The sequence below is a fragment of the Echeneis naucrates genome, chromosome 7 (assembly GCF_900963305.1).
Source record: "Echeneis naucrates chromosome 7, fEcheNa1.1, whole genome shotgun sequence".
Taxonomy (NCBI): Eukaryota; Metazoa; Chordata; class Actinopteri; order Carangiformes; family Echeneidae; genus Echeneis; species Echeneis naucrates.
Window position 1 is genome coordinate 5,810,942 of NC_042517.1, and position 12,830 is coordinate 5,823,771.

The following is a 12,830-nucleotide window of genomic DNA, read 5'->3' on the forward strand; positions in this document are numbered from 1 at the left end:
CTAATACCACAGTTTTCAACCAAGTAAGTGGATTACTCCATCAATAATCAGCAGATGAATAAATGGACTTGATTACAGCAGCAGCCAGTGGAAGTAGTCCAGGTCAAAAAAACACACACACACACACGCATATATATTCATGTTACACTCTATATTTCAGACAAGAATGGAAAGACATATGGGGACATAACATCAGTAACATAATACTAAAATGTCGCCTCTGGAGGACTCTGGCAGGAGACAACATGCCTTCATCATCCTCACATGATGAGGATGAGCATTATGATTCACTATTTTGCTTTTAAGCATAATCTCAATTATTTAGTGTCCTATTTATATCTGCAAGTAGTCCTGTTATTTGATGAGTCTCCACAAAGCAGGTATTCCCATCAAAATCCAACAAATGAAATTCCTGTCAAAGTTAAATTAATATATCTATAAAAATATAGAAAAGAAATTATATATTCCTTGGTCTATTATATCCTATGAAAGCACTTGTGTCTAGAGATGCGCTGCTCCCATTTTTATCAGTTCTGATCTGATTCCGATACCTGAATTTGGATGTCTGCCAATACCCATTCCAATGCCAGAGCATTTATTGCTCCAGTTTTATTGTCACCACTGTTATTGTTGCCGTTGCTGATATTCCAAAGCTATTTCTTGTTACTGCAGTAGGCTTTGCATATAAACAGGTTTAGGAGTGCAAATTGCAGTTGCAACTCCTGTAAAAAATCAAGTTTACAGCAAAGCATTGTTAAATACTATTAAAGTAGAGTTCTACACAAAAGTATTAAAAGAATTTCAACGTTATGTTCTCACTGACAGCGTTGCCAACTCTCATGCTTCAGATGTGTGACACGCTTTTACACTCAACCTCAAGCTCACTCGCTGCCTAAACACTTCTCACGCCAAATATGGCGTTAAATTTGTGCCACCATTAGTGAGTGCACAGTGAGACTTGGCCTCTCCCTCGCAGCATCTCTATTCGCTCACCGCTTCATGACTGCACACTTCTTTGAGTTGGCACAGTGTGTGTAAATGAACCACAATGCCAACCACTCGCACACTGGGAGGTGAGGAAGCAGCCTGATTGGCTGGTGTTGTGGTTCATTTGAATACACTGTGTTGAGCATTCAGTCGTAGTCAGGCCGCATCTCTAAACCTTTACGTGTGTTAGCAGCTCCAGCCTTTTTCTGTTTTTTCTTTTTTTTTTTTTTGAGTCCAAATTTGTGCCCGTGATTTGTGTGAATACGTGTGATTAAGTTCATGGCATCAAAGTGACATTCCAGCCAGCACCCAAAGTTGGCAGGTTGGTCCTCTTGTACGATTGGATGTCTTTGTAAAACCATCATAATTTTGTCGATTAAAATTTTAGACATGGACTGTCGGAAAGTCTGTTGTGCCACACTTTTTCTGAAGTGACTGACTGGACACTTAATGCAGAACCGTAATGTGTGTCCAGCAGAACGATGCCCTCACACACTTCAGTTCCCCATAATGTCATACGAATCCACGACTTTCCTTCGGCTTTACGCAGTGTTTGTTGAAAATCTTAGTAAGGTTCTATCTGTTTTATGTTTGATTTTAAGGCTGGCATCGTTGAGCCGATTTGTGACATATTTAAATAACCCATAAAATATAGAATTTTCCTGATGCCCCGTTTTCATGAGCTTTGGGGTGGGTTTAAATCCCCAAGGTCTCCAAAAACCTGTCAAAATGGTTTAAGAAAAATAACAATGCATTCAGATGCACTGTTAAGCGTTCTGGCCCTACTGGCCCCTGGCCATACTGTCTACGAATCTGTCAATCTGAACTATCTCTTATTGTTTATTTATCTAATATCCACATTTTACTATGCGGCACTGAGTCCACTGATTAAAAACTTGAATACATGAGGTGAAGTTTTGGCACGAGATCTGAATGTATTTTATGCTCATGTCCAAATGATGAATGCAGAGCAGAATGGGTATAAGATCAGCATACACCTATTTTGATGGATGGCGGTGTTACTGGTCATCACTTTGGGTTCACTGCTGCGTCTCCTAACTATTAACTTATTTTGACCTAAAGTGTTCATCTGTTCAGCAGCAGCCTGTCAGAAGTGTGTTTACAGCTTACCCTCAACACTCAAACATCATGATAAGGGATGATGATATTTACAAGAGGCTCTTTCCTGATTGGATGTCACACTGTCATTCACCTCTGCAGAATCCTGATGGAGGAAACACTTCACCTGTGACCTGTGGGGTAATTGAACCATGTTGTTGAACACAGTGCACGGCGACTGAGTGGATGTGTGAAGAGGAGAAAACAGATCTGTCATTATCAGTGTTGTGCAAGTTTCTGTAGAAATGTAGTCAACTTACTGATTACTTAAAAAAAAGTAATCATTACTTAATAACAAAAATACATAAATAGTGCGTTAATTTTCTTTACAGCACCTGCCCACTGCCACCAAAAAAGGATCTGTTCAGCTGGCTGCTAAAGACACTTTATTGGGAATTACATAGTCATCGGATAACAAAATAAAGCCCTACTACCTTTTTAACACAAACTTTATGACCTTTTCCTTATTTTTTCTCAATGTAAAGACAAAATGTATACAAAAAAAAATTGAAGAATGCCAATCCTCCCTCCCTTTTTAAACCTGTCATTTACTTCATCATACAAATACAAAAGATTCATTCTCGCTTTTTGATTCTGTGACATTCATATATTTGAACCACAGTGCATCACATAACCAATAAAACAAAGCCAATCTCAACTGACTTTTTCACGCAAACTATTCAATCTTTTTTGTTGTTCTCCTTTAATGCATAATACTAAATAAATAAATAAACTAGCTGTGGTGAAACTAGCGGTATTGCTTTCCACATCAGCTTTTCTCCCCCTTGCATTTTATGGTGCTGTGCTGCCTTTTAAGTTGTTTTGTTAAATTTTGTCATAGTGAATTTGAGAGAGAAGCAAAGCCAGCATGCCAGGGAGGTACTAGGTTAGACTGAGATTAGTCAGTCAGTTAAAACAAAAACCAACTCATTTAGACGGTTTACTGACTCTCTTCTGCCGCTGTATGTTTACTTCATGTTTCATATCAGTTCCTTCAGTTCCTTCCTTGTTCTTTCTTTGCTGTATGTCATATCCCCCACCATCACCACCACCACTTATGTCAGCCACACTCACTTGTCCTGAGGTGTGGAAGGTGGCTGAGATCATTATTGGAAATGACTCTTGTGCTGCATACCAGCTCTGATAATAAAACTGTCACAAGGGAGGACAGTGTGATTAGCGAGGACCGGCTGAGTGGATGTCTAGCTGTGTTTGTTTCTCTTTGCTTATATAAATTTTTTAATCAGGCTTGTCTTGTAGGAGAAGCCAAATTAGAGGCTCTGGCTTCTAACCGGGCTTCAGAAAAAAGAGAGGAACAGAACTGCTACGTGTTGCTCACTGGCTGCTGAACATTATGTTGAATCTTTGCATCGTCCTCACCAGATTTAGATGATATTGTTCCTGAACATCCAACTTCGCAGTTTCGCAAGTTACTCGCAACTGTTCATATTTTACATTCAAGGAAAGGAAGCTCTGGGATATGGCTGAGGTTTGGTGACTTGTGTTGTTGTGACATCAGATTTCCTCTGAATATAGACTCTGAGCATTGCTGTATGGACTGACCACAATTATAATAGCTATATAGCTATTATATAGTTGTTGTTTTTGTTATTCTTCTGATTATCATCTGAAAACTCACGGGCCAGTCGGTGAGTTTTGAGATAATATGGACTCCGTCTTCAGACCCGCTACGTTAACAATCAGCGCCCCCTGTTGAAATTACGAAGGCCTTTAAAAACCTGAAACAGGCTCTTACAACTACAACTAGAGGCACTTGGACTGCTCGACTCTAAGCCATTCCATCTTAATGTGCATGAAACAGATGGCTTTGCCCCAGCATCCTTTTACAGAAACACGGGTAGCACCCCTGCCCTGCAGCTTATTACCTGTGCCACTTCCTTCCTTCCACATCCTTCCTGTCACAACCATCCCCATTCATCTGGTTTGAAACCGCCCCGAGCCTACCGCTGCTTTGCATTGTGGCTGGGGTTTGAACCCGGGGGGCCTCTTCGTGCAAAGCATGCACCGCTGAGCTGCATCCCCAGGCAGTTGAAAAATAGATAAATAACATAAGTAAAAAGAAAAGTTTGCGTGTGTGTATGCAAATGTACACCATGTGTACACATTCATAAACTCACACATGCGCACATACATATGTATATGCATACGTGCATATATACATATGTACATCCACACACACACAAGTAAATCACCATCATCATCCATTAGTCTAATAGACGAGGGCATGAAACTGGTCACGGATCTGTTGGTTCTGAATGTGATCTGGATTTCTGGCCTGAGGGCAAAAGACTGTAATGGCTCTGCAGCACTAAAGATTGTCTACATTTTAGTTTAGTCCCTCTGTTGTAGATACTGATGAGCCGTTCCTGCTCCCATTCAATGATTTTACTGCTGCTTGTTATGATTTTGCTCTATGGGCTGCACTGGATGTTCAATAGTGAATTTAAGGCTAATACAGATTCATTGAGACAATTTAAAGAAAACCTCCTCAGAAAACAGAGGCTCTATCCATCCAGACTCTCTCTGCTTTCAAGACTTGAAAGCAAAACCTCAAAACCTGCCTCTAGCAAACCCTATATTTGAAAGTGAAAACATAATTAACTTTTAGCTAAGCTGCTATAGGCCCTAGATGGCTCCTTTCTGTCCTCTCTCTCCCTGTCCTCATCCTCCAGACTGTCAAAATGGATTATAAACCAGGCTGCAGGATGATTTTGCCTCCAATGATCAGGCTGCTGCCTGAAACATCTTCCAAGCAGTCTTAAACTACAACAAAGAAGCCCCAAAATGTCCTCCTCCTTCAGCCCGGCTAACTAACTTAAGGTCTTCTACACCCGATTTAAGAAGCTCCCCCTCCCATTTTAGGTCCCACAGAGGAGGACGTCTGCAAGCTGAACACACAGAAAGCTAAGGGTGCCGGGTGCCACCCTGTTTTCTTGGGCCCAAAGAGGGGCAGCTTCACACACCTGAATGATGACAGACCTGTGACTTTGACATCTGTAGTTATGAAGTGCATCGACAGGCTTGTCCTATTCTCGAATCTATCACGGAACCCCTCCGAGACTCCTTGGGCTTCAGCAAAATCCACCTCTCACTCCCTCCTCTCTTCCTCAACAACGCAAGTGACAGAATTTGTTAAGTTGCTGGGGACGACAACTGGCAGTGACCTGACACAGGAGACTCTCATAACATTCTTCATAAAACGAGCTCACCAGAGAATCCTCAGGCTGCTGTGGAAACTCAACACCTCCCCCAAACTATACTCAGCTTTACAGAGCCACAACTGAGAGCATCCTCACCTCATTTATCACTGTCTGGTATCCAGCATCCACGGTGGCAACAAAACGGAGTCTAGGACACGTTGTGCGTTCAGCTAGGTCCTGCATGATATAAGAGCCGAGAAGATAGCCAGCAGGATTGTGGCTGACACAACCTACCCGACCCACTTCCTCTTTAGTGGGCTCCCTTCAAGGTGCAGGATCCTCTCCCCAGATACCTGCAGAGTTTCGTTCCCGGGGCCATAACTCTCCTTAACAATCCATCATGAACACCGTAATGGAAACATACTGTTTGCTCCACTTTATTATCGATGACTGACTATTGATTATGCTCTTATTTATTGCTGCCCTTTTATTGAAGATATGTTTGTTGTCCCTTAATTGTCTGACTTTTCACACAGAGCCAAATCCCTTTAAACTTTGTACATGTGGCAAAATCTGGCGACTCTGATTCTGATCAATCAGTCTATTAAATGGCTAAATCATCACGTCTTTAAATCAACACTGTCTCCTACATTGTAGAAGGATGCAGAGGAATGATTCTGTGGGCTCTCAGAATCAACACCTCATTTCCTCCACCAATCAGCGGAGTGACAGGACAAATGGTCTCTAAATCCTTTAGCGTAGAAGATGGTACTGAGGGGGAGTGAGTGCTGCATCCTACCTGCTCTGTAACTCTATCCCAATTGTCAGGCATGTTGTTGGGTGTGGTACGGTCTGTCAAGTTGTTTGTATGATGGAGACAGGCTGGGCCAGTGGAAGAGGGAGCTAACGAAATTCATTTAGTCCACAACAGGTTGGCTGACAGGTCCAAACAGGGACAAACAGCGTCTCTCCTCCAGTGAATTCTGTTTCCGGGTGGCGGGTTGCTGGAGCCAATCCCAGCTCACACTGGGCAAGCGTGGGACACACGCTGGATGGGTCAGCAGTCAATCACAGGGCCAACACACAGAGACAGACAGAGGCCAACAACCACTCACACTCAGACCTACGGAGAACATGGAAACTCCACACAGAAAGGCCCCAGGCCGGGAACCAAACCGGAGACCTTCTTGTTGTGGGGCAACATCATTAACCACTATGCCACCGTGCTCAGTAAATGCACTCTGTTACTGTTCAACTTTGAACACAGTGTCTTTATTTTCTCTTTTTTTTATCAATGCTGAGATGGCAGATAGTCAATCCACTATTTTCTTTTGGATGATTTGAAGGAAACATTTCACTCAGTGCAAATTAAGTAGCGCTGGAATAAAGAGCTAAATATAGATATTAAAGAGATAAATAACATGATCGTAAAAATGTGTAAAGGGAGACACTGCCAGTCAGGAACCAGCTTCAGAAGTGTTTCTCCAAACCAACAAAACAACACCAGCACACACTCCACTCATCTGCGCTGCATATGCCTCTAAGACACAAATGCAAATAACTGCTTACAATGTCATTAAAACCTCTTTAGCGCCCCTATTCCCCCACTGCCGCCCCCCTACTGTGCCCTGACAGTTATCAATGCATAACCTCAGGCTGTCAGGACCCCCCACATGCACGAATGCAGTGGCAACTACACAAAAAGCAAAAAAGAAACCTGCTGTTGGCATGCACACACTCTGCATTTATGAAGGTGACACACTAATCTGAAGCCAGGGAGTTACTGGGAAGCAATTTCTCCCGACAATGAACTGAATGACACCTCACACAAAGCACCTGTGAATAATTATCTGGCTCTATGAAAAGCATGTGTTTTATTAGTGTTCAAGTGCAATTAGATCTGGTGTTCTGTGCGACTGACGGAGCCCTCACAATGGATCTTTTTTGTGCGCCTTATTGTCGTGCTCTGTAGGAAAGCAAATGAGAACAGACCTTCGTGCTGCCACTTTGTGTAAACTATAATGACTGGCTTGTCATGCTGTTTTGGGATCAATCTTATTTTTTAAATAATTCTTTAGAAACTCAGTGACTGGACAGAGTTTTGTTCGTTTGTTCAGGTCATCGCTTATTCATTAGCATAAATGCAAAGTAGTCCCTGGGCATGTAACATAAACATTACAATACAAATATGGAGTACAAATACATTTTCCAGAAAATTCTCTGCTGATGTGCAACTGTTGTGTTTGTCTGCAGGAAGATTTGTCTCGAGTAATTATTTTTCCATGTTGGTCGTTTTCAGCTCTGTGTCTGAAGTTGGTAAATAATTTTGGTATGGACAAGCTTCACCTCTGACAAACTAATGGACTTCCTGTTGGAGTTAAGTTATTGGTCCATGAGGCTTTTTTGTGCAGCTTGCTTTTAACATACGTGTACCCTGGAAGGAACGCGAAAAAATCAATACTGCTGGTTATTGTTGGCATATCCTAAACTGTGATTAAAACTTAAAACTGTGTAGGCGTGTAGTATAAAAATGCTGTGGTATCATGACAAAAACCTGGTTTTTAAAGGGTGTTATTTCAGGAAAAATTAGGTATTCAAAATTTTTCATTAGGAATGACGTTGGATAAAAAAAAATAAGATTTTCTACAGCTTAATTTTTGATCAGAGCAACATCAGTGTGTATGATATTACAAAGGTCCTCAGGGTTTAATGCCATTACTGCATGTGTACACTCACATACACACTCACACACACACTGCATCTTTCTGCTGTCTGTTTCTCATCCAGATTGGAAACTGACAATGTTATATTTCCCCTCATTTTGACACGTCATCACTGAGCCGATTAACGTGCAAACACTGATCTTTTGGAAGGGCAACTTCTCAAATTAGGTGAGTACATGTGATGGCATTTTGAAAGCCGAACTGACTAAAATTCTCTGCAAAAACGTTATCTTAAGTTATTTCTTCATCTGATTTTCCTTTGTAGGCAAATGTGAATAGGAGTGTGGGAAGATAAGGTATGCGGAAAATCCCTATCAAGTAGGTATGAAACGTTCCTGAAAACACGGCCATCATGGAAATAGCTCCAGGCCCATACTCTTAATTTGGACTGTGGAACAGTCTGTTGAGTTAATACTCGTATATACCGCACTCTAACCTTTTCACTAACTGCTGTCATTCTCTGCCTCCCCTCCTTCAGTCTGTCACCTCAGAAAATTACACGAATACTGTAATTCAGCCTTTAATTATTCCATATCAGGATGAGACAATATTAAAATTTTAAAACCTATAACATATCACAATATCTGTGCAGGGGTGGTGTGTGAGGATCCATGTGCAAGAAGTCAAAAGACTAAATCCACAAAACAAGCTCACTAATCTGGGGTCGAGTAAACGGTCATACAAAACAGCGCAGGCACACAAAAGGCAAAGTCAAAAAACGGCAAAACCATCATACACAGGAGGCAAACAGCGTAATGAACATCGGAGAGCTAGTATCTTCCAAATCTTCTCATATCTTCCAGAGAATGTGGAACTGGAGGATTATAGCTCATAAAAATTAGTTAACTCTGAAAAATCTGTTGCTTTAATATTTGATATATGTTCTTTCGTAGAGTGGGGACATCGAAGACCAGAGGGACTGTGTGTTTACGTCAGTGAAGACAGCATCACTCTCATCAAGACGTACTTGGTCAGTAATTGGACTGTGCTGTGAGTTCTGAGGACAGCGATGAGGAGAATAGCTGCAGGGTAATTTTTCCAGGGTTTTTTCAACAGTCTGTCAACAACACCCAGGATGGTGGTGTAACTTCCTGACAATGGGAGACCAGTGAAAGAATCCAGTGAGATGTCTGACTTGGACCATTCCCATTCCCAGTTAGGGTTGGACTCTGTCAGGTTTTCCTTGAAGGGCAGAGTTTCAAAGTGCAGCTAAGTGGCAGATAAGGTCAGGTTTGGCGGCCTTACGAATTCATCTCTGCTGCTGTTCATTTGACCACATCAGGCTTCATCAGTCAGTGACCTCCAGCACTGCATAGGAAGGTTCACAGCCAAGTGTGAAGTGGCTGGCATGAGCATCAGTGCCTCTAAATCTCAGACTATGGTCTTCAGTCAGTCAGTCAAACGGATGGAGTGTTCACTCCAGTTGCGTGAAGCGGTTATCTTGGGCAAATATCTCAGGCTCTGTACACAACTGAGGGCAAAAATGGAGATAGACAGACAGATTAAGGTCTTCAGTAATGTGGAGTCTGTTGTGGTGGAGAGGGAGTGGAGTTGCAAGGCAGAGCTCTCAATTTATCAGTCCATTTATGTTCTGACCTTCAACCATGTTCCTGAGCTGTGGGTAGGTACAGAAAGAACAAGATCGCTAATAAAACCTTAAAGAAGAGCCTTTGCTTCTCCATAGTTGAGGTGGTTTGGGCATCTGGTCAGGATGTTTCCTAGATGCTTCCCAGTTTAGGTGTTCTGGGCATGCCTAGAAGGAAACCGCAAGTCAGACCCAAGACCTGTGGAGAGGTTACATCTTTGTCTCCGAAGATATAACAATTTGTGTGGAAAAAAAAGAAAATTCTCGAATCTCATCCAGTTCTGTCACTTTGTTGTAATAAGCTCAATTGTTCCGCCCCCTGGTGCCTGGTGGAGGGGGGGGGGGGGGGGGTACTGTACAGATGTCAGCCTCATTTCAGTCTTCCAAGGTGCTTAATGGAACAATTAGTGCCTTTAATGGAGGGGATGTTGGGCTGTTCTTTATCTAACTGCCTCAGAGGTTTAAATGTCAACTGTGCAAGTCAGTATAGACGATGGCTTTGTCCACCTGAGGCCGCAAAGACCTGCAGGGAAGATCAGCTGATAAACTGCTGTCACTTACCTGTCATCTTAGGGACTGAGCATGAACTGACATGGAAACTGCAATTCTCAATCCAACCCCTTATAGCAGATGGCCACTGAGCCAGATCTTAGCTCTGCTTGAGATATAAGGTGTTTGGTATAGACCTGCTGTTTATGCAGGTGTCTCATTGAAGTAATAATATCGTAAAATATAATTCAAGAGAAGATGTATCCATTAGGAATATATAAAAACTAATTATAATCATGTATTTGTTTTTGATACATTGTCAGAGTATTGATCATGACTTAAAACGTTAATCAATTTAATAATAAAATTCATTTTAGGTTGGCAAGACCGTCACTTTTTACAGCGTGGTGATCGTGGCTTCTAATCTGCAACCACCTGACAGCGTCACAGATTGCTTTCTGTGAAAAACATTCACGCTGCCCTGAGGCCTCAGTCAATTTCATGTGATAGCCCCTTAGCTGGCAAGCTGCTGAAATGTCAATTAGGTGTCGTCCACCTCCACATGCTCCACTCAGCCTCACAGGTCCACGGATAATTCTTCATCACTTACCCCACAAAAGACAAACTTTATGCGATTATTCTGCTGAGGAAAGAAACATGTATGAGCAATTCTGAATGACCGGCTCAAAAACAACAGATGGTGAAAACAAACAAACAAAAAAAACCCATCCATTTATGTAGACCTAGCAAGGGAAAGTGTTACAGTGTTCTGGGGGTGTTGAAGTCATTGAATCCACTGTTTATGAGTGACACAATGTTGTGTGGTAAAAGAAAAACAAGGAGGGTTGAACAAAGTTTCCTGTCTTCCTCCTGTATGGTGCAACTTGACTGTCCTCTTATAGTACCATCAACACTGGGCCCAGGTGTTTCCAACAATCAGAGCTGCATCTGAAAAGTCCAAATACTCTGCTTTTCATCATATTGAGTACCAAAAGGGGCAGCACGGCGGCATGGTGGTTCGGTTTCCAGTTTGAGTTTGCATGTTCTCACAGTGCCTGTGTGGGTTTCCTCCCAGGTCCAACTAAGAGGAGCAGAGTTATTTTGTGACCATTAGAAGTTATGAATCCCTTTGAGAGGTTATGGCATGGAGTTCCTCAGGGATCAGTTCTTGGACCCCTTCTGCTCAGCCCCTATATAAGCTGCTTTTAGGTCAAATTCTGCAGGACTCTAATGTTGGCTGCTGCGGTTATGCAGATGGCATGTAGCTCTATCAAGCACAGTCCCAAGATGATAAGTCAAATTGAGTCATTGTTTCACTGACCCCAAATTTTCTTCAGTTAAATCAGAACGGGTAATTGTTTTTGGGAATAAAGGCATTCAACGTAACAACTGCAGCCAAATCAATCATGCAAGCCACAGAGCTGTGCTGTTGCGACCACAAATAAGGACAAGCTGAAAGACAGAGAGAGAGAGAGAGAGAGAGAAATACAGTCTTCTAATATTTTATCCTCTATTTAGTCAAGCTTATTTGTCTTTCTTTGTATTCTCTCTCTTTTTTGTTCTGCAAATTCAATCTGTTAAATGTTTGTTTTTACATAAAGCACGATGAGTTGTCCCCTGGCTACGGAAAGTGCCCTATAAATAAAGCTGTTGTGCTTCGCCTTGTCTTCTCCTGTGGTCCACCTTGACACCTTCCAAGTCTTCTATCTGATGCGTTCAAAGGAGGGTTCGACCTGTGGACACTTCCATCCCAGTTTTTGACACCCAGGTTAGTCTACTCCCACGTGGAGGAGCATTAGTCACGCTCAGTTAATTTCCTCAGACCTCATGACATACTGCTCCTGTATAAAGGCAGCACCTGCCCACCAGAAAGACAGAGAGGAGCAACACAGAGGACCAACAACGCTCCACTTAGTCTGCACGGAGAAAAATCTGAAAAGAAAAATGAACCTGAATGCCTCCATTTCCTGCCTGTCTCTGCTGTTCCTGTGTAACGTCATTGGAGCCAAATGGGTTTCTGACCTCCAGGCAAGTCCATCTCCAACCAGGTGTAAGACGACTGTTAGCTTTATTCCAGATTCCAGAGGACGAGAGGAAGCCATGTGGTGCACATTGTGTCATTAGATATTGTGTCGTTCACACCTCCATGTTGGAGCAGTGACGGTCGGAGGTCAACTTAGCTTCGTTTCTCCCGCAGAGTTTGGGGCAGCTGCTGGAGGCGGAGGTCAACTCGGCGCCACGTCCCCCGTCCCCGGAGGGCAGAGACGGACACCGGGACAAGTCGGTTTGGGGACTCGACTCGTGGGACTCGCCGGAAGCCAACGACGCGGCGGAGATGGCGGTCAAAGCGGGCGACGACGTCCTCGCGCGCCTCTTCAAAGACCTCGTGAGGACTTCAAAGCGCTCGTGGAGCCGCTACAAGAAGGGCGGGCTGAGGAGCTGCTTCGGGGTCCGGCTGGAGAGGATCGGCTCCTTCAGCGGGCTGGGCTGCTGAAGGTAGGAGAAGGCTTCAGAGCAGAGCAGGGAAAGATTTAATGAAAGATGGCACGCAACATTCAGCACGTGCAGTTGTTGTTGGAAAGATTTGTTAAGAGTTGTCGTCAAGTCTGCGGTGCGCACATGGCACAGCGAGAATCGATCAATCAGACCTACCGTGCGGGAAAACAAAACACAAATAAACAGTGCAATGATTATGTGTATGAAAGACAACACGCATGTAAAAACTCAAAAGTTGTCTAATTCGTGTTTAACACGTGAGCCTATTTT

The 12,830-nt window shown here is 42.9% G+C and overlaps 1 protein-coding gene across 1 annotated transcript; it reads left to right on the plus strand.

The window, feature by feature from the left end:
- Positions 1–12,008: 12,008 nt before the first annotated feature.
- On the plus strand, positions 12,009–12,558 carry nppal (natriuretic peptide A-like). Its single transcript, XM_029507201.1, has 2 exons — positions 12,009–12,092; positions 12,262–12,558. The coding sequence occupies exons 1-2, from the start codon at positions 12,009–12,011 to the stop codon at positions 12,556–12,558; spliced, it is 381 nt and encodes a 126-aa protein (XP_029363061.1).
- Positions 12,559–12,830: the final 272 nt, after the last annotated feature.